Raw genomic sequence first — 19075 nt, forward strand, 5'->3', positions numbered from 1 at the left:
GGCTTCAATTGGCAATTCCAAGCCAACTGACCTAGTCTGCAGTGCAGGAGCCGTGGGGTGGGCTCTGGACAGAAGCACTTTTGGCGTCATACAAATCTCAGACTGCAGGTCCTTTAATCAGCCGAGACAATTTGCTTCATACCCACCATCATGGCTAGTGTCCTTCCTCCTTCCCCTCCTCCCCGCTTCCTAGATGCCTCTACCCATCCTATTGCTTCTTTCCCCCCTCTAGAATGTAAGCTTATCGTGGGCAGGAAATGAGTTGGTTTGTTTTTGTATCGTACTCTCCCAAGAGCTTAGTACAGTGCTCTGCACACAGTAAGTGCTCAGTACATACAATTGAGTGACTGACTGAATGAATGATTGCAGCAAGCATCCCAGAGTCCCACCCCCTCCTTCGAGGCCCTGGGAAAACCAGGGTCTGAGAGAAAGGGGAGGCAAAGGGATTGATGTTCTTTTAGGCCGCCCACCTCGCCCCCATCTCCAGTTAGGGCGCTGGTGGGAATAGGTCTTGGGGACCCGGCCGGCTGGTCCATTCAGCCGTGAAATCTGGGACGGAGAGGATGGAGTAGAGGCAAGGGGCCGCCAAGTGTGTCCTTGTCCTCTGAACTGCTCAGAGAAGCAGTGTGGCCCAGTGGATAAAGCCAGGACCTGGGTTCTAATTCCAACTCCACCGCTTGTCTGCTGTGTGACCTTGGGTAAGTCACTTCACTTACCTGTGCCTCAGTTACCTCACCTGCAAAATGGGATTAAGACTGTGAGCCCCATGAGGGACATGGACTGTGTCCAACCTGATTAGCTTGGGGCTACCCCAGCGCTTAGTACAGTGCCTGGTACGTAGTAAACGCTAAGCAAATACCATAAATAAAAGACCGGTGTGGAATCCCTGGAAAGAGGCTTCACGTTGGGCTTAACTGAAGAAAAGAGCCGCACAATTGTCCTGGATCCTCACCAGCTCTCTTCCCCCTCCCTAAAGGCCATCAGCCAACTGCGGCCCGGCCCCCCACCCCACCCCGGCCATTTCCTGCAACAGGATGGGGACTACAGGGGGAAGTGTCTGTTTGATAGAGGAGGAGAGAGAATAGAGGATTGGACGTTAGCGTTGGCAGCGGGGCCAGGGGCAAAGTATTCAACACTGGCTGGGTTTGTTTTCCCTTAGTTCTCTGAGCCGAACAAAACGCCACTCAGTGAGGTCATTTGGCTCCGATGGGATCCCACCGGGATCCTCTGGGCCATTTTGGAGCCGTTGGTTGGGAAGAGCAGGATATTCAGAAGAATGAAAATCTCATTTCGAAAAATAAGTGGGTTACGTAACGGTCGGAGAATGGTGTAGGAAGGGGAATTGTGATCAAAGGGGAAGCGATCTCGGCGCTCACCCCGTAGCCTGATCGTTAAAGACCAGTATTAAGGACTTGGGGAAAACTCAAGAAATACAGCCCTGGAAAGACTTCCCAAGGAAAGTCTTGGAATTTCCCCAGGTCAAAAGCCGTGGAAGGTTGAGTGCGTTTTGAAAAATGCTGTTACGAGGTGAAGGTGTCCTGGTCAATCAAGCAGTGGTATTTATTGAATGCTTAATGTGTGCAGAGCACTATACTAAGTGCTTGGGAGGATACAACATAACAGAGTTCATAGACAAGTTTCCTCCCCAGACCTATTAGTGTAAGGCTGGGTGAGCAACTGAAGGGTGATTGTCTTCATTGTGTAACGGTTCTGCCGGTGCCCTGGGCACCGTACGGAACCCTCAGAGCTGGCCCTCAGCCCTGGAGCTTACATTCTGGCAGGGCCACGATGGCCACCAGAAGCGGGCCAAGAGGCCTGCTGTTTCCCCAGTGAGAGCCCACGGCCCTGCCTAGCGAGAGGAGGAGTGCTCCTCAGTGGTTATTGAGAAGGCGGGAGCGAGAGGAGGGCGCTGCCTTCGCATTCGGGGATGGGTTTGGTTTTTATCTTTAGGGGAGCTCCCCCTGACCCTCCTCACGCCGACCTCTCCCTGCAGAGATTTCGATTCTCTGGATGAGCGCCACGTGGAGAAGAACAACCAGCTGGCGTTTGACATCGCCGAGAAGGAATTGGGAATCTCTCCCATCATGACCGGCAAGGACATGGCCTCGGTCGGTGACCCAGACAAGCTGTCCATGGTGATGTACCTGACCCAGTTCTACGAGATGTTCAAGGACTCTCTCCCCTCCAGTGGTAAGGAGGCTGGGGTTCCCATCCCAATCAACTGGTTGCTGGAGCCAAGTTTCTTTACCTTCTCTCTTCTCATGTATTAACTGCTTAGTTGGTGCCACGCACTGTACTAAACACTGGGGTAGATACAAGATAAGCGGGTTGGACACTCGCCCTGTTCTACATGAAGCTCACTTGGCTCACAGTCCAAGTGGGGGAGAGAGAACAAGCATGGACTCCCCATTTTACAGATGAGGAAACCGAGACACAGGGAGGTTAAGTTAAACCGACTTGTCCAAGATCCCGCAACAGGTAAGAGGCAGGGCCAGGATTAGAACTCAGGTCCTCTGACTTCTGGGCCTGTGCTTTTTCCAGTAGGTCATGCTGTGTCTCTTCTTTCTGCTCAATTCCAGCCCCTCCCCAAACCGCTTAGTACAGTGCTCTGCACACAGTAAGCACTCAATAAATATGATTAATTGATTGAATCATTGATTAACTGAGGCTGGACAGTGCCTCACCGTAGGACTTAACCTCTCTCATAGTTGAGCACAGGGCAGTCTTGAAGGAGTCACCGCAATGCAGTGGGCCCTGGACCAGAAAGCCAGGGTGTGGGCAAGTCTGATTGCTTCTGGACCGTCCCCAGGCAGTGAGCTGGCCCTCCATTCTGTGCTTACAGACACTCTGGACCTGAACGCAGAAGAGAAAGCCATCCTGATTGCCAGCACAAAGTCCCCTATCTCCTTCCTCAGCAAGCTGGGGCAGAGCATCTCGCGAAAACGCACACCCAAGGTAAGGCCCAAACACCTCTCTGTGTCTCATGCCCAGCCCCGGGCAGTCAGGGCCAAGGATGGGCAGGCTGGGGCTCCTTGAGCTAATGGCAATTCTTTCTGTTCGGGACAGGATAAAAAGGAGAAGGAACTGGAAGGGGCAGGGAAGAGGAGGAAGACCAGCCAGTCTGAGGAGGTGAGGGTCAAATGTGTGGGCGTCATACCGAGTTAGTTGCCCTTCTGGCTTCCATGAGATCTTCCTTTCCCAATTCTGCACCTTTCCCCGCCTGTCCCCGGGCTTCCTGGGGATTTGGGCGGCAGAAGGTGTCTCCCTTAGCAGAGGAGAGCTTTTGGACTGGGAGGGTCGCTTCTCAGGAGAGTAGCTCAGAGCCACCTTTGGCCTAGCCCCCAGGTGAGTTGGAGAACCTGGCAAAGAGAGAGATGCTCCCGTCCCCTTGCCTGGCTGAAGCTTCTGCCAGAGGCTGAAGGGGACCTGCAGAGGCCAGGAATTGGGTGGGACTTGTAGGGATGGGATAGTAACCTGGGACTGAGAGCTTCCTGAGCTTCCCTCGGAGATGGGGAGGGGGACTGGAGGGACTGGGGAAGGTGGAATCGTGACGCTTGACTCCTGTGGGCCAGGAGGAAGCTCCCCGCAGCCACAGAGAAGAGAGGCCCACCCTGGTGAGCGCCCTGACGGAACGGAGGATTGATGTGGCCATTGGAAACCAGAACAAAGTCAAGTCTATGGCGACCCAGTTGCTGGCCAAGTTTGAGGAGAATGCCCCTCCACAGGCTACCAGCGTCAGGAGGCAGGTAGGGTACTGCTCGCTTCCCGCACCGTAAGCCGGAGGGTCTCCGCTTAGGCCCAGGTGAGGGCATCCTAGCATGGATGTGAGGCCCGGGCTGTGGCCTGAAGGAAACATGCCCTCATGCCCATCGTAGCCCCCGGGGGTTTTCCGTCGCCTCTGCTGGTCGGGGCAGAATGGTGTTCTGGGACCTGGAGGATTTGGGGCTTGAGGATCGAGGCCCTCTCCCCACTTCTGATGAGGTATTTCTTGCACTCCACCCATCCTGGGGCTCCCCTCTCTTCACCCCAACATCCACCAACAGGTGTTGAGAGGGTGGGGCAGGTGGTTTCCTCAGCCCCGCCATCTGTGCTCCCACAGACAGTGCTCCTGCAGCCTCCTTGGGACTGCAGAGCGGGTGGGAAGGAGATGAGTTTGCCCATTCAGAGGAACTAGGACAGGCGAGCGTCACACAGGACTGAGAATATCCTCCTCCACTCCTTCCATCTGCCCATGTGGTTTCATCTTATCTTCTCCGTTTTTCCTTTTGGATCGTGCCTTTTCTTGGTCCTTCATCCTGTACCAAAACACTGCCGCCCTTTGTTGTTCCCGAATGTGTTTAGGTGCCGCCCCCCCCCAGCTCTCCGTGTTCTCATCCGCTTCTTTAATTTTAATTGAATTTTATTTTGTCTCCATGTCCTGCTTCCCCACCCGTGACCTGCATGCCACAGTCCCTGCCTTCCCAGCCATCCTGTAAACAGCCCGACCAGGGCCGCCCTGCTCCCGGGCCTCAGTGGAAACAGGTAACGGAACTATCCAGTGACTGGGAAATGGGTCCCCTTACCCGCCGGCTCTCACCTCCCCACCCCCCCACCCCTTTCTTCCCTGTCTTTTGACTGAGCCTTGGTTTTTGTGCCGTCCTGGCTAGTTGAAAGGGGCTTTGTTGTCCCGGGCTCATTCCAGGTATTACTCGTTAGTTTCACGCCATCCGGTGAAAGTAGCCCCCCTGGGCGAGTGTTGGTGACTATGCTCGTTTCCCTATTTGGCTCATTCCCGGAGGGAGGAGATTAGAGTGAAAAAAACAAAAAAGGGCTGGCAGGACAATCTTGGAGGTAGGCAAGACACCGGGACTTTGGGGAAGTGATTCATTTAAGCAAGGATGTTTCTAAATACCATTGAGCACATCTCCCCAGAGGCAGAGAGCTTGCCGAAGGCCCCAGACCTCAAACAGTGCCCAAAATGGGGGCAGTGGGATCTCTCAAAGTGGTGGCTCAGAGACGTGGACTGTGCCCGGGAAGGCTGCGGGGGTGTCAGCAGCCCTTGGTTCTTCTGTGACTTGGAGAAGAATGTGTGGGTCTTTTGGGCTGGATCTGCAGATCGACCCCACCCCCAGGTCGGTTCGGGGTGAGACCCATCTAGAAGGACGCTTTCCGGGGCGGGCAGGCAGAGGGTATGTAGGCGGCACTGGGTCTTCAGCCAGAGTCACGCGACCGCCTCTGGATCCCCAGTGGTTCTGGGTTGTGTGCCCGTATGGCCCGTCCCGTCCCCGGGTGCCCCTGCAACCCTCTCTCTGGGTGGTTTCCCTCATTATCAAGGTGGCTCAGGTCGCAACACTCACTGGGTGGGGTGAGGAGCGGGGGATGGTTTAAATCTTGTCAGACCACAGCTTCTGCCTCAGCCGGACTTGACAGCACCAGTCACCGAGGCGAAGGTCACCTTGGAAAAAGGGTGACTGAAATGTGTGTGTGGGGGCGAGAGGCAGTCTGAGAGGGAGAGAGAAGGAGGCCTCACATTCCTCTACTGTGGCTTCCCCTCCCCCACCTTCGACTACTCTCTGCCCTACACCTCCTGTTGGAAGCACAGACGCTGGGTTACACTGTGCCATGCCAGCTGGAAAGCAAGGACAGGAGGGCACCCCTGTGGGGATGCCGGAGCCGCCTGAAGGAGTGGGTCGGCCTGGGACCTCTGAGGGAGGAGATGATGTGGATGGCGGGTCAGAGTGCCAGATGACTTTGCTTCTCCCCTTCCTGTGGAAACCCTCTGGCCCCACAGTTGGCTTCCATTCCCGGGCCTGAGCCATTCTCTCTCCCGGCAGCCACAGATGTCCTCTGTTCACAGCCTCAGCCCCCCACTACCTAGAGGCAGGATGCAGGGCTGCTGTCCCCGAGGGTGCCCGGCTCACAGGCAGGGCCTTGTATACCTCATGGTGTCGCCATGTCTTGCTGCCCTGAAAGCAGAGCCAGGAAAGTCCCCGGATACCCAGGGGCAGGAGGAAGAGGGCTTGTAAATAGAAAGGAGTGGGCGTCCTCACCTTGCATTCCCTGAGAGGCTGAAGAAAGGAGAGGGGTGGCCTAGAGTTGAAATCACAAGGGAGACAGGAAAGGAACAGGGAGAGACGCTGTGGACGCGATTCGCTTTACCTTCAGCCCGGCGCAGTGTGTTTTATTTAGACATTGTATTTCCTACACTTCATTGTATTTCCCTGGCACTCTTCCCAGGACTCTGAGGCCGCATTTGAACGCCGGCCGGGTGGGAGGTTGTGGCAGGATGGCGGCTTTACCGCCGTGACCGGGACAGCGAGAGACCTCCTTTTTCCTCTGCTGTCCACGGTGGCCTGCTGCTCCATGCCCCCTCTCTTGCCCAGAGCTCTGCCCCTGCTGACCTTCTTCCTTCCATTGGCTGAAGTCCCTCAGCCCAGCTATGGCTTCCACTTACTGATCGAAGCGGCCACAGCAGCTGGTCTAGCTAGGAGCGGCTCGTCTGGGCCACGTCTGCCAGAAGACGCCAGACTGGTCTGAGTGTCAGCGGGAGGCTGCCAAGTAGGCTTCTCCCCTGCCTCCTCGACAACTCGGTGGAACCTCACGCCCCTCCCTTCCCTTCCCCAGTGGCCTCATAGTTGTCCTCTTCTCTCTGTCTGTGCATCTCGTTTGTTGTGGAAAAGCGACGGGAAAAGACGAGTTCCCGGACCTGCCCCAAAAAAGTGATTGCACTCTCTTCCTCCACTCCACCTTCCTGTCGGTTTTATCGTGCCCCTCAGGTGATTCCCTCCGCATGCCCTTTCCCGCTCCCCTCTGCCTGTCTTCCTGCACTGTGGTCAAAAGCGGCTTCCTGGCCACATCCCATCCCCTGAGTGCTGCTGCTGCCGCTCGACACCCCTCTGGAATGCCCTGGGGATCTGAGCTCCTTCTTCGGTCCTACTGACCGGCAGCTGGGTCCTCTTAGCAGGGCATAGTCCTCCCGGGGAAGCACTTGTCCGGAAGCGCCAGGGCCTTGTTCGTTGTGTGGGTGTGAGGAGGAAAAATAGCTTTGCTCTCCTGGCCCCCAGCCCAGGGTGGAAAGGTCAGGGTGCCTTAAGAGAAAGTAAGATGCCAAGTGCCACCACGTTGATTGTGCCAGGCTCAGACGAGCCTCCCCAACTTTTGTCATTTCCTGGATGTCTTTGCCGACCTGGGAGGTGACTGTCCAGGGAATTGGGGAAATTCCGCCTTGGGAGGCAGGTTGTAGTCACTGTGGGGGAAGTTGGGATGACACCCAAGCGGTCCATTTGAAACTGGTCCCCAGCTAAGTGTTGTCAGTGGTGCTCCCCAGTTCTGCAAAGTGGTGGGGAGCAGGGAGGAGAGGGGTGTTCTGACAGAGCCCTACCAGGAGCCACCCTAGCCAGAACCCTCTGTACTGATTTTGCTGGCACAACACTATTTTACTCAAGGTTTCATTTAAAAATCCAAAAGTCCCTTCCCTTCCTTCTTTTTCCCACCTTCCGCACCCCAAGAACTGTCCCAGGAGGCGTCACTCCTCAGGTCACTGTTGCTGGTCTCCCTCAAGTTCTTGGGAGCCCCAGAGGAAGCCCTCAGGCTACAACCCGACCTCCCCAAGACCCGAGTTTTGTGCCGGAGCCTCAGACTCCCCCTCCTTCCTCCTTGCTGCTGAGGCCCCGGCTCAAGGGACAAGGGAGATGAATGTCCGTTTCCTGCCTTTCCCTTACAGTGGGGTTCCAGTGAAAAATTGAGGCAAATACTCCCCCCTTGAAGGGTCAAAAGGCCTTAAGTCATGACCGTATGTCTCCCTAGGGCCAGGAAAACTGGCACAGCTGTGGATTTACCTCCTGGGCGATCTCCTCCCACTTGCTCGCCTTTCTGCTCCCGAAGCCTGTTCTCATCTCCACCCCCAGTCTATTAGGCAGCAATGTCAATTGATCAGTAGCACTTAACGGTGTGCAGAGTAGGAGCGTGGCTTAGTGGCTAGAGCACGAACCTGGGAGTCAGGAGGTCATGGGTTCGAATCCCAGGTCTGCCACTTGTCTGCTGTGTAACCTTGGGCAAGTCACTTCACTTCTCCGGGCTTCAGTTACCTCATCTGTAAAATGGGGATTAAGACCGTGAGCCCCATGTGGGACAGGGACTGTGTCCAACCTGATTACCTTGTATCTACCCCAGCGCTTAGAACAGTGCCTGGCATATAGCAAGCACTTAACAAACACCATTATTATTATTAATATTAACTAAGCCCTGGGAGAGCATCCCACAGTGAATAGACCTGATCTCTGCCCACAAGGAGTTTATAATCTAGCACTTTGGATGAATCTTAGTAGGCAAAGAGCCAAGGGCCATGATGAGACCACCCCTCTCCACCACCCCCCACCCCCAACTCCACTGGCCTGGGGCTTTCTCCAGGCCGTTTGCCGTGGTCACCTCGGGTCTGGCCAGGATCCAGCTCCTCACCGACCTCTCTGGCATCTGTCGTGGGAAGCCGCACCCTTTCACCCTCCTCTCCTTTCTAATGCTCTCCTTCAATTAACCCTTCCCATCTCCTGCCACCGGAAGAGATCGAGTGTGTTCCACCACAGTACTAACCGGCGTGTCTGCCCATCTGACTAACTGCCCGTGGGCCCAGCAGACGGGCTGACCTCTCAGTCCCAGGGGTCTGTGTGTCGGGGGTTTTAAAGGATGTGTGTGTGTACGTGTGTATATCTGTGTGTGTGGCTGTGAATACCCTCTGGTACAAATGGTCACTTCTTACTATCTCTTAGCTTGCCTGACCAGACTGTAGGACTGTTGTTAAGTTTACCCTTTGTTGCCCACAGACTTTGAGAGATCTTGGTGCTGACCCCTGTGGCAAGCAGAGTCCCAGGCCTGAAAGGGTAAAAAGAGCATGAACCAATGGCATGGGGTGCCCAGGGAGGCGGGGCGTGGACGCAGGGATGGGGAGTGCCAAGATGGAGCAAGGGAAAGGGTCATGTGTCTTGTGACCCCCATTCAGGTCACGCTTTTTTCCCCGCTTCAGCCCTTCAGGCTGGAGACAGAGGAAACTGAGTCGGTTCAGATGGATGCCCCTCCGCGCCACCCCCCACATCACGCTTAAATCCGAGCATTTACTCAACCTTTGCATTTAATGGCTGCCCAGCTGTCCCTTTCCCTTGACCTCCAGCCATCCTCTTTCCCAGCCTGACCCCTCTCAGCCTCCGGAGCCTTAGGCTGGGGATCTTGGGAGGGAGGCATTCCCCTTCACTCCAAAGCAGCCAGATTAGAGGAGCCGGTGGAGAGGAACCGGCCCACCAGAGAGAGGAGTGGTCAGGGGCACGAGGAAGGAAGGAGGAGGAGCAGGAGGAGTTCGGGAAGGTAGGGGAGAGTCCACCTCCGCGTCCTGGTTCTGTTAGGGCTTCGCTTGCCTCAGTGGACAGGTCGGGTCCAGTGTGAATGGCAGGGAGGGAACAGGGGCCCGGGCAAAGCTGCCCTGCCGGTGAGGGTTCTTTCAGGGGTTTCCAGTCAGGCCATTGGGAGGGGGCCCACCCCCTGTTCAGCAGGTTCAACTAAAGATCCCCTCTCCTCCCCTCTCCCTACTCTCCTTCTCTGTGAGGAGCGTGTTAGCCCCCTCAAATCCTCAGAGGAAAATGGAATTTCCCTCAGGCTCCCAGCCACAATCTAAATATCTAAAACAAACAAGACATCCGGGAGACTTGTCAAGGGAGGAGGTCTGGTTTGGGACAGAGAGGTGCTGGGGGACAGAACCTGGGGAAAGGCCAACTCCCTGGTCTGCCTTGCAATTCCTGGCTCTGTTAGGACCACATTTGCCCCAGGGATTGGGCCCGGCTATCCCGGGCTTCCTGCCCCTGGGAGACCCAGTGTCATAACACCCAGAGAGAAAAGAGGCCACTTTTCTTGTTTTCAGTAAGAGAAAACAGCCAGGAGGAAGTGGGGCTGAGAGAGGGGTTGGGCATCAGCATCAGTGATGAGATGGAGTTCTTCATTTGTGTCTGCAGGAAAGGGAAGGGGCAGCCACTTCCCTCGCTGCCCCCTGGCCCCTGCTCTCACCCCCTCCAGACATTAGGCTGGCCAGCTCCACTGCCATGCCCCGAGCGTGGGCTTTCCTTTTCTAGTTTCCCGGCTACCTGCTTCCTCTCTATCTGCAGAGCTCTCCTTGGGCCATTCGGCCACCGGAGTCTGAACCCACCTTGAGTACTTAGCCGTGGGTAAGCCAACCAGCCACTCTTCTGGGCCAAAGACAAAAGAGGCATCAGGTGACTACTGCCTTGCGTGGTTTCCCTCCCTGAGGCCATTGTCCAGGGGCTGGAGCCAGGGGGGTATGAGGACAGAGCAGCTTAGAGCCAGAGGAGCGGAGAGGGTGTCATCACCGTCACAGTGAGGCTGGGAATCCCCCTCTCCCTGCCACATGCCCCGACCTCTGGCTCATCTAGATGTACTTAGTGAGAAAAGGCTCTGCTCCCCTGACTTACTGGATGGGGACTTGGAGAGGGCAGCATCGCCAGTGACCGGAGGAAACGGGGGCCCTGCCTGTCTGTCTTCAGGTCATTTCTTTGGGTCTTAGGGCAAGTGCAGTTAAGGATCAAGTGTTCCTCTGGGGATGAGTGGAGAAGCAGCCAGCTGCCTTTCAATAGAGAGTTTAGCCACTCCCTTCTCCCTAGCACACTACGTGCTCACGTGCTTGTGTCCGCGCATGCGTGCCCACACACACTCTCAGACTTTTCTCCCTACAACCTGCCTAATCCCTGCTGGCTGGGCCGGGTGGATGGGGAGGCAGGAGAGTTTCCTGCCAGGGAGGAGTGGCGGGGAAGGAGGGGTGTGAGGTGGCTGAAAGGGGCAGGTCTGACCACTGATACATTCCCTTGAAAGAGAGCATCTCTGGAAGGAGAGGTCAGTCTTTCCTCTCTCTTCCTTGTCCTTTCCCACTTCAATTCCTCAGAGGCGGAAAGAGTCCCCAACAGGATCGGTCAGCGTGATGGCTGACAGCTGGGGTGGGAGTTGGGTCTTGGGGGGCCAGCTTCTAGACACCCCCTCCCTTCTCTCTCTCTCTCTCTCTCTCTCTCTCTCTCTCTCTCTCTCTCTCTCTCTCTCTCTCCCCCTCCCCCTCTCCCTCTCCCTCTCCCTCTCCCCCTCCCTCCCTCCCTCTCCCTCTCCCTCTCCCCCCCCCCCTTCCCTCCTTCCACTTTTGGTCCTGGACGCAGCAGCTTGGGGTCAGGGGAGTGAGCAGAGTATCAACCCAGAGTCCACCCTGTCCCTGTCTGTATTCGGTGCTTCCTTTGACTCTTTCTTTTCCATCTTTTCTTTTTTAGCCAGAGACCGAACCTTCCCGCCGCTTCTTTGTTGACCAATGGGAGCTTTCCCTTAGCCTCCGCTCCTCCAATCGCCCCGCCTCACCCTCCTCTGACTCCCTCCGCCAGGTAGCGTGGCGGGGATGCTGCTGCAGAGGCTCTGCCCGCGCTGCTCCCACTGATGCCACCCGCCGGGGTCTGCCTCACAGGAGGGGCGGGGGCTCGTTTGGCCGGGCTCAGGCCTTCAGGCCTTCGATCTTTGTGGGTGCGCGCGCACCTGTGACGCATCTGCATGCCTGTGACGGTTGGTGGGGAGGAAGAGGCCACAGCTGAGTGAGGGAACTTTGAAGAACTGGCCTATTTTGCCTGAGCCTCATGGACTAGTGGGTGTTTTCTAACACTTTGTCATGAGTGTGCAGTGTTTTTCTTGTAATTACTTAAGGCTGTTTAAGGACTGACCCTACTGGAAATTGGCTGAGGAATAGATTTTCACGTGCACTTGTGTGTGTATGCGTATGTGGGTACATGTGTGTATATGTGCACATAAGGTAGTTTGGTTGTGTGGCTGAGGGTCGAGGGAAGAAGAGGCTGTGTCTGGGTGTGAGAGAGGGTGAACACAAGGTAGAACTGCGCCTTAGGCTTGGCTGCTTCTGTAGCACGAGGTGAAAGAAGCCACCTGCTGCTCACGCCCCAAGCAGGAGTTTTGCAGGTGTCCTCCGTCTCCTGGTTTCCACATCATTGTGGAGCTGAATGCAAGTTGTCGCCGCAGTCCCGGATCACCCCGGTTCTGCCGGGGCCGAGAGTTGTGGAACGGCAGGCTGGAGGCTCTGGGGACCTCCTAACGCCAGCCCTTCTGGATTGAGGAGCCTGCCAGGACCAGCTTAGCCAGTTTCCTGGCTCCCCCCACCCCGTGTTCCCCTTACCAGTGTTCTGCGCCCTGCCCGCCGGGGAGCAGAAATTAACACAAACATCCTCCACCGACTCGGAGATTGATTCTCTCTCCAGCTCTACCTCTTTTCTACACTCTCCAAGCCTAAGCTTCTCCAGTTTCCACTGTCATATCCCACTGAGTTTATGATCGGCTTTTTCCCCACCGGGAGGGTAGAGTACCGTTCAGGCAAATCTCTTTCCTTCCTCGCATCTCCCAGCTTCTGCCCCAGGAGAAGTAGGATCAGAGTTTGGCTGGGGATGGAGGCTGAACAGCAAAGGGGTGAAGTCCATTGTCCCCGGGGGCAGTCGTGGTACCCGCCTTGCAGCAGGGACTCTGGGTGGCGGAGGATTTGTGTGTGGACCACCGAGTGTTTGTGTGTGTACATGCCTGTGCGCTAGCACACGTACACACACAGCCTATGCTCAGCCACCTGCCCCCACACTTCCCTGGCAGCTCTGGGCACCTGCCCTCTCTGCCCAGGCCATTAGATCCAGACTCATCTTACGGTCGTCACCTTCTGGCCCTACCCTGGCCCCTGGCACTGCTCAGCTAGGGCAACTGCCCGGCTTCTGTGTGGCTAGCGGTGTGGCTAGCGAGGTTTGAGTGGGACGCTGTCATCTCAGCTAGGCTGATGGCTCTGTTCGGTCACTAGCACCAACCCGTCTCTCTCCATCCACTCACTCTGCTCGCGGGCACGGTTTTGGCATGGTTTGACTGCAGCACCTCTGAGTCATTTTTTAGATCTCTTCCGACACGGTTCCCATCGCCTTAATGTGATTTTTCTTCTTCTTCTCGTTTTACCTCATTTCCTGGCGGTTTTATTTCCTCCGACCACTAGAAGTATATAAAGATGTACACAGGCGGAGTGAGCTCTTTGGCTGAGCAGATAGCCAATCAGCTTCAAAGGAAAGAGCAACCCAAAACCCTTCTAGACAAGAAGGAGCTGGTAAGAGAAGCACCCAGGATGTCATGTGTGTACAGACGTGACGTGGAGCCGCGACGGCGTGAGCTTGGCAGGGGGCCTGGTGCGGCAGCGGTGGTGGGACTGACCAACCAGCGAGGTTGTTTTTATTGAGTCTTTTGGAGCCTAGGAACCTTCTTCCTAAGTTCTCAGGTGCAGAGTTGAAGGTGCCTCGGAGATGGAGGGAGAGAACAGGATCGGGCTTGGTGGACAAGGTGGCGGAGGCCCAGAGCCCTCGGCTCCTTTAGTCATGCCGAGCTGGAAGAGATGGAAAAGGCCGAGCCCCTCCCGGTGTGGTGGCTGGCCCGGCCCGGGGCCACCGACTGGGCAGCTCCCGGCTGCCGGGGCCAATGGGGATGTTTTGGTCTGGTCCCGGTGAAGAGGGGAGTCCCGCAGAGCCCTGCCTGCAGGGAGCCGGGATTCCTTCCCCGATCCTCTGCCTCAGTCCAGGGAGCCGCCCGCGTGGGAGGGGAGACCCTGACCTTCCTCCCCTTCGATCCAGGGCTCGCTGAAGAAGGAGTTCCCGCAGAACCTGGGCGGCAGCGACACGTGCTACTTCTGCCGCAAGCGAGTGTACGTCATGGAGCGGCTGAGCGCCGAGGGCAAGTTCTTCCACCGCAGCTGCTTCAAGTGCGAGTACTGCGCCACCACACTGCGCCTGTCCTGCTATGCCTATGACCTCGAAGATGGTAAGGGCGGGGCCGCGAGCCGGGGAGGGCGAGGAGCCTGGCCCTGACGCCTGGCTTTGGGATCCGGTCGGGGGCCGCGGCGGTGCCGTGATCCATCACCTCCTGTCCCCGCTGCCGGGGACAGCCGGAGCTCAGAACGGCATTTCCCGGATCTCTTGGATCCGGCCCTGGCCTCCCTGCTCCTTCCGAGCGTGCCTCAAGAAGTTTCCCGGGAACCCCTGGCCTCACCCTGATAACGGTATCCTCATCCTCAGCCTCTGATGTGCCCAGAACAAACATTTTCTGCGGGTCCTGGGGTCAGCTGATGTTAAGTGCTTAGTACAGTGCTCTGCACATAGTAAGCGCTCAAGAAATACGATTGATGATGATGACCCTAGTGCATAGGAGAGCCAAGACTGGTTGGTTTTGAGTGGCCTGAGAGCCCTCATGAGATTAGTGGCAGGCCTTGAACTTGGGCTCGGGTCTCCCTTGACTGCTCTTCCCAGAAGCCTCCTGTCCAGGGTAACTGAAACATCCATGGACTACTCCTCTTTGCCAGTCCCTCCTACTGCTTTGAATGTTTTCCCGCCTTTGGGGATTGCGAATCCTTCAGCGGGATCCGGGATTATTTCTCAGGAGCTCTTTGGGATCCTTGAGGACCTGCTGTGATGTTCAGTCGAAAGACATTGACTCTTCTCCATTAGAAAGCCACATGTGGTTAGGGAGAAGAGAGAGAAGTGGGCTGCCCCGAGGTAAACCCTCTCCTATCACCCCCGACAGCTGCTGGAGAAAGGCTGGGCCCCACCCCACCCCACCCATCTTGAACTGGAGGGTTTGGAGCCCAGAATACCCGGCTTCTGAGTCCCCAGCTGAAATCCTGAAACAGAGCTGGGGGCTAGGGGCTGCTAGCTCCCTTTGAGAGAGTTACTGAAACAGTTGCCCGAGGGCAGGGCCTCTCTACAAAGCTTCTGACCCATCTCTCCCCTCCTCCGGTTGGAGAACCCAGTTGGGCTGCTCAGGGAGCTTGGGGCACGAGTGACTCCCTTGAGATTAATGAAGAGCATCGGACTGAGAGAGAGCATGAAATAGAGCGGAGGAATGAGGCAGATTCAGGGGGGCACTCCCACAGAATGGAGAGGTGTCCAGGGACTAGAAGCTACGAATTCTGGGAGGGGAAGCATGGCATGTTATAGGGGGAAGGGTCTTCTCCACTGCACGGACATTGCAGTGGGGGTTGGGGGGTCAGCAGCGATCTCAGAGAGGACCCCATAGTTGGGGTTCTCATCTGGGCCCTGCCCAATACTGCACACCCTCAGTCGCAGGCCCCGCCCCTCCCACCCCCAGAATTTCTGTTTCTGTTATACTGGCCACAGTCCGTGGCTGGGCCGGGATGTCTGGCTTCCCCAGCTCCGGTGAAGGCTGCCCTTTCAGAAGAAGCTGCGGCTGAAAAACCCGACAACTCTGCCTTTGCCCCAGTGCTAGCTCATTTCCTCTTGCTGCCATCTTTTCAGGAAAAGACTCCACATTAGACAGCGTGACCTACTATTTATTCCCGGGGTTCTTGTGGTCATTATCCAAGGGAGATGCGGCCAGGCAGGGCCCAGGGGTGAAAGCTGAGCAGAGTGTAGCCGTGCATGGCTTTTAGGGCCAAGCAGTGGGGAGGGCGGGGCTCTGTCACGCAGCCATTTTTTCTTCTCAAACGCAACTCCATTTCCCCTGCTAATCAGTCATCTCTCAGGCCCTCTGAGGTACACTAGGGTTCACCTAGCGCACTGTCCCAGGTCCCAGTCCCCAAAACCAAGTGGACCCTGTGCACCCCAGCTGCAGTCTGCTCTGGGGCACGCAGCAGGTGGGGAGGGAACCAGAGCACAGTGGTGTCTTCTAGGCTGGGACTCTGACTGGGCCAGCCTTTCTGTCAGACGACGCACCTGTCTATCGACGCATCTGTCTGTCGACGCACGTCTCCTGCCCACAGCCCAGGGTGGATGAGAAATGGGGCCGTGTACCGGTAGTGTTAGCGGTGCTGGCTTGGGGACAGTGTTATGGACTGGGGCAGAGGCAGGGGCAGTTTCTCTGGACCGCAGCTTTAAATGTTAGCACCCTCTTTCATCCCTCCATCTGCCACCCCGCTACCCCGGCCCGTGAGCGCTGGCCGCGTTCATCTCCGTGTTGGCAACAGTGGCCCTCCCGGCTTTTCATGTGATGCGAGCGCGCGCACACACTGCCGCATTGTTCATGGCCGGTGCCTCACGTAGGCCTCTTGCCTCAGCTTGGCTCACCTCTGGGGACTGTGCCCCATGAGGGGAAGCCATGACTTTGGAGCAAAGGGAGAGGAGGAGTGTCCCCAGCCAGGTGTGTGTAGAGAGATTGTGCCCTGCGGGCAAAAAATGGGGCAAGGCGTGGACCGAGGCTCTGCCAAAAGCTGCAAAGGTCTGAAGCAAGCCGGGATTTTTCTCATTTCTCACTGTTCCACCCGCAGGGAAATTCTACTGTAAACCTCACTACTGCTACCGACTCTCCGGCTACGCACAGAGGAAGAGGCCCGCATTGGCCCCGCTGTCGGGAAAGGTAACGTCTGTATTGGGTGTGGGGCAGGCGGGGGTGCGCAGCGGCAGGTGCCAGTCTGGGGTAAAGGAACCCCGGTGGGCAGGGAAGCTAAGGGCATCTGAAGATGGGGCGGGAGGACTACTGGAAAACCCTCCCATCTGGGACAGCTGCCAGCTTCCGGCAATGGACCAGAACTGTCCATCAGAGGGGAAGGCAGGAGGTCAAAGGGCATCCACTCTGGCCTCTGTTCAAGCCTGTGTTTTGGAGGGAACCAGCAACGTTGTCACAGCTGCCCAGCCCAGCCTGCCATCAAAGATGGGTTAACCTCCTGGCCAGTAGTTGCCTTCTGGGAAGCAGATGCCAATTGGATGGGTGCTCAGAAAAGATTGTTGCTTAGTCGGCCCTACTCCCAGAAACTCCAAGTTGGGTTTAATCTTGGCCCTGCACTGCAGAGGAAACTGCAGAGGGAAGTAGCTGTCAGTCTCGCGGGGGGCTGCTTACCCATCCCCTTAATGCTGTGACATCCCTCAGGAAGAGGCAGCATGGCCTAATAGAAAGAGCCACTAGCTTGGGAGTCACAGAATCTGGGTTAGAATTCCAGCTCTGCCACTTGCCTGCTGTGAGACTTCGCACAAGACACTTTACTTCCCCGTGCCTCAGTTTCCTCACCTGAAAAGTGGGGTTAAAATACATGTTCTCCCTCCCTCTTAGACTGTGAGCCCCTTGTCCCTTAGGATAGTGCGTGGCATGTAGTATGTGCATAATAAAGTTCATCGTCATTGTGGCAGCAAGAACTCCATATGGCTTGGGCTGGAATGTTGTGGGTCTCTACACAACAGGCAGGAGGTCGGACATCCCAGTTTGTGATGTGGGTTATATTCCACCCGTTGCATAGGGGATTGTCTTAGATGAAGCCCCGAAACACAAGGCGGCTGGAGCGGTGAAAATTCAAGCCCTGCCCAAGGCAGCGGGGCCTCAGGTCAGCTGAGGGCTGAGGGGCCGGTCACCATTCGAGGGCCCCAGGGGCTGGCCCGGGCGATCGGCCCCTGCCTGGTCCTCATCGGCCTCTCCTCTCTGACTTCCAGGAGAGCAAAGGGTCCCTGCAGGATGGCACTGCCGCAGATGGGCCAGGACGCACCAGCGCCGTCGCCGGCTCGGCCGAGAGGACCCCAGGTAGCCCCGCTTCCTTGTTTGGCTGGGGGGTGCGGTACTCGCTCGGCCTCCTGGGCAAGGCCCAGGGGATGAGCCAGCGCCTCCAGATCACCGTCTCCTCACTCGGGCGCCAGGTGGCCCAAAACCCCCTGGACTCCTTTTTCATGTGCCAGCTGCTTGCCTTCGGGGTCCCCTTCCTCTACGCCCTGTCCGAAGTGCTGGTCCAGATCGTGGGCGAGTTCCCCTGGCAGCCAGCCCTCCAGTAGGCCTGGACCAGAAGCTAGCTCCTTTGCTGGGGGAGTGTCACCTCTCGCCGCAGCTCCGGAGCCCAGGTCTCCCCACCCCGGGCACTAAAGACAGCTGGCCTGGAATCCATCCGGTAAGCACAGGTGTCTCGAGAGGGGCTCCCGGTGCCTCCTCTGGGCACGGGGTAACTGCGGGCGGCTGGCTGACCGGTTTGGATTCCTTCCGCCCGCTCGCTGAGTGGCTTGGCTCTGGGAGGGGAGGTGCCGGATTGGATTTCTATGCTTTCCTGGACTCCGGGAACTCCTCCCTCCCCTCCCCACCCGCCTCCTCACTGACCCGGTGGCTGCAAGAGAGACGACCCAGCTGATGGATTTGGGCTGTGGCTGGGTTCTCTGGCACACTGGAGTCTCCTGGGCTGGGACTCTGACCGGTCCGGCCAACATCCCCCTTTCTGTCTGTCGACATGATTTCCCGCCCACGCGGCCCAGGAGCTGGGGGGAGACTGGGGCCGGCACAGACTCAGACGCGTGGTGTATTGTCTCAGTATTCTTCAGGAGCAACCTGTCTACGCTTTGTGCCCCAGTTTCTCAAGCGGCTGAGAGGTCCCAACCTCCCCATCTCCCCCTTCTTCCCTCTGCCCCACTCCCCGCCGACTCAAGTGAGCTGGAGACTTCTGGGTAACCAGGGTAACGAGCTGGAGGGAGAGAGAGCTATGATATCTTCCTTGCTAACAAATATATATATATATTTATCTCTGTAGCAGCCATATAAGAACCTGGGACTTTTAAGGGAGACAGGTTTTGGTGTTTTTAAAGAACTTGGGCTTTAAAATGAAAAGAGAAGCCCATTGGCCCAGGCTCTAGGCTGGAGGAAGGTGTGTGTGTGTGTGTGTGTGTGTGTGTGTGTGTGTGTGTGTGTGTGTGTGAGAGAGTGTTTTTGTCTATGTGTCTTGGGTGGTGGTCAGTGCCATCGGGACCGGGGCAGATGGTGGCTCTGGGTTCACAGGTGACTCTCCTCCCTTCCCTATAACTTGAACGATGCTCAACCCCAGCCAATCTGCTTCCTCTGCCTAAGGAGCGCCTGCGAGCCCCCGGTCGTGTGATTCGGTCTGCCTGAGAGCCGGCCAGCACTACCAGGTTGGGGGTGGAGGGTGGGGCCTATTTCAGCCTCCCGCCCGCTGTGGGCGGGCTGAGTTTGCACTCTGTGCTGCATGGGCACTGTATGTGTTGTGTGTATGCAGGCCACAGTTCCTTTCAGCAGCCAGGGGCCACATGCAGCTATCTAATGCTTTCTCCTCCTCCTCAGC

General features: G+C 56.9%; 1 protein-coding gene across 16 annotated transcripts in view; it reads left to right on the forward strand.

The window, feature by feature from the left end:
* The window catches only part of MICAL3 (microtubule associated monooxygenase, calponin and LIM domain containing 3), a 134121-nt gene that overhangs the window by 59868 nt on the left and 55178 nt on the right, over nt 1-19075 (forward strand). For 13 of the 16 annotated variants that reach the window (XM_038741181.1, XM_038741180.1, XM_038741188.1 and 10 more), the window contains 12 exons: nt 1994-2190; nt 2843-2955; nt 3067-3129; nt 3573-3746; nt 4450-4521; nt 6660-6755; nt 8799-8855; nt 11286-11393; nt 13034-13141; nt 13659-13845; nt 16304-16392; nt 17457-17544. In XM_038741181.1, the coding sequence (XP_038597109.1) occupies nt 1994-2190; nt 2843-2955; nt 3067-3129; nt 3573-3746; nt 4450-4521; nt 6660-6755; nt 8799-8855; nt 11286-11393; nt 13034-13141; nt 13659-13845; nt 16304-16392; nt 17457-17544 (1352 nt within the window). The remainder of the gene's footprint in view (nt 1-1993; nt 2191-2842; nt 2956-3066; nt 3130-3572; nt 3747-4449; nt 4522-6659; nt 6756-8798; nt 8856-11285; nt 11394-13033; nt 13142-13658; nt 13846-16303; nt 16393-17456; nt 17545-19075) is intronic. The other 3 variants (XM_038741195.1, XM_038741196.1, XM_038741190.1) reach the window with 2 other exon arrangements.

This window comes from Tachyglossus aculeatus (assembly GCF_015852505.1).
Source record: "Tachyglossus aculeatus isolate mTacAcu1 chromosome 12 unlocalized genomic scaffold, mTacAcu1.pri SUPER_6_unloc_1, whole genome shotgun sequence".
NCBI lineage: Eukaryota > Metazoa > Chordata > Mammalia > Monotremata > Tachyglossidae > Tachyglossus > Tachyglossus aculeatus.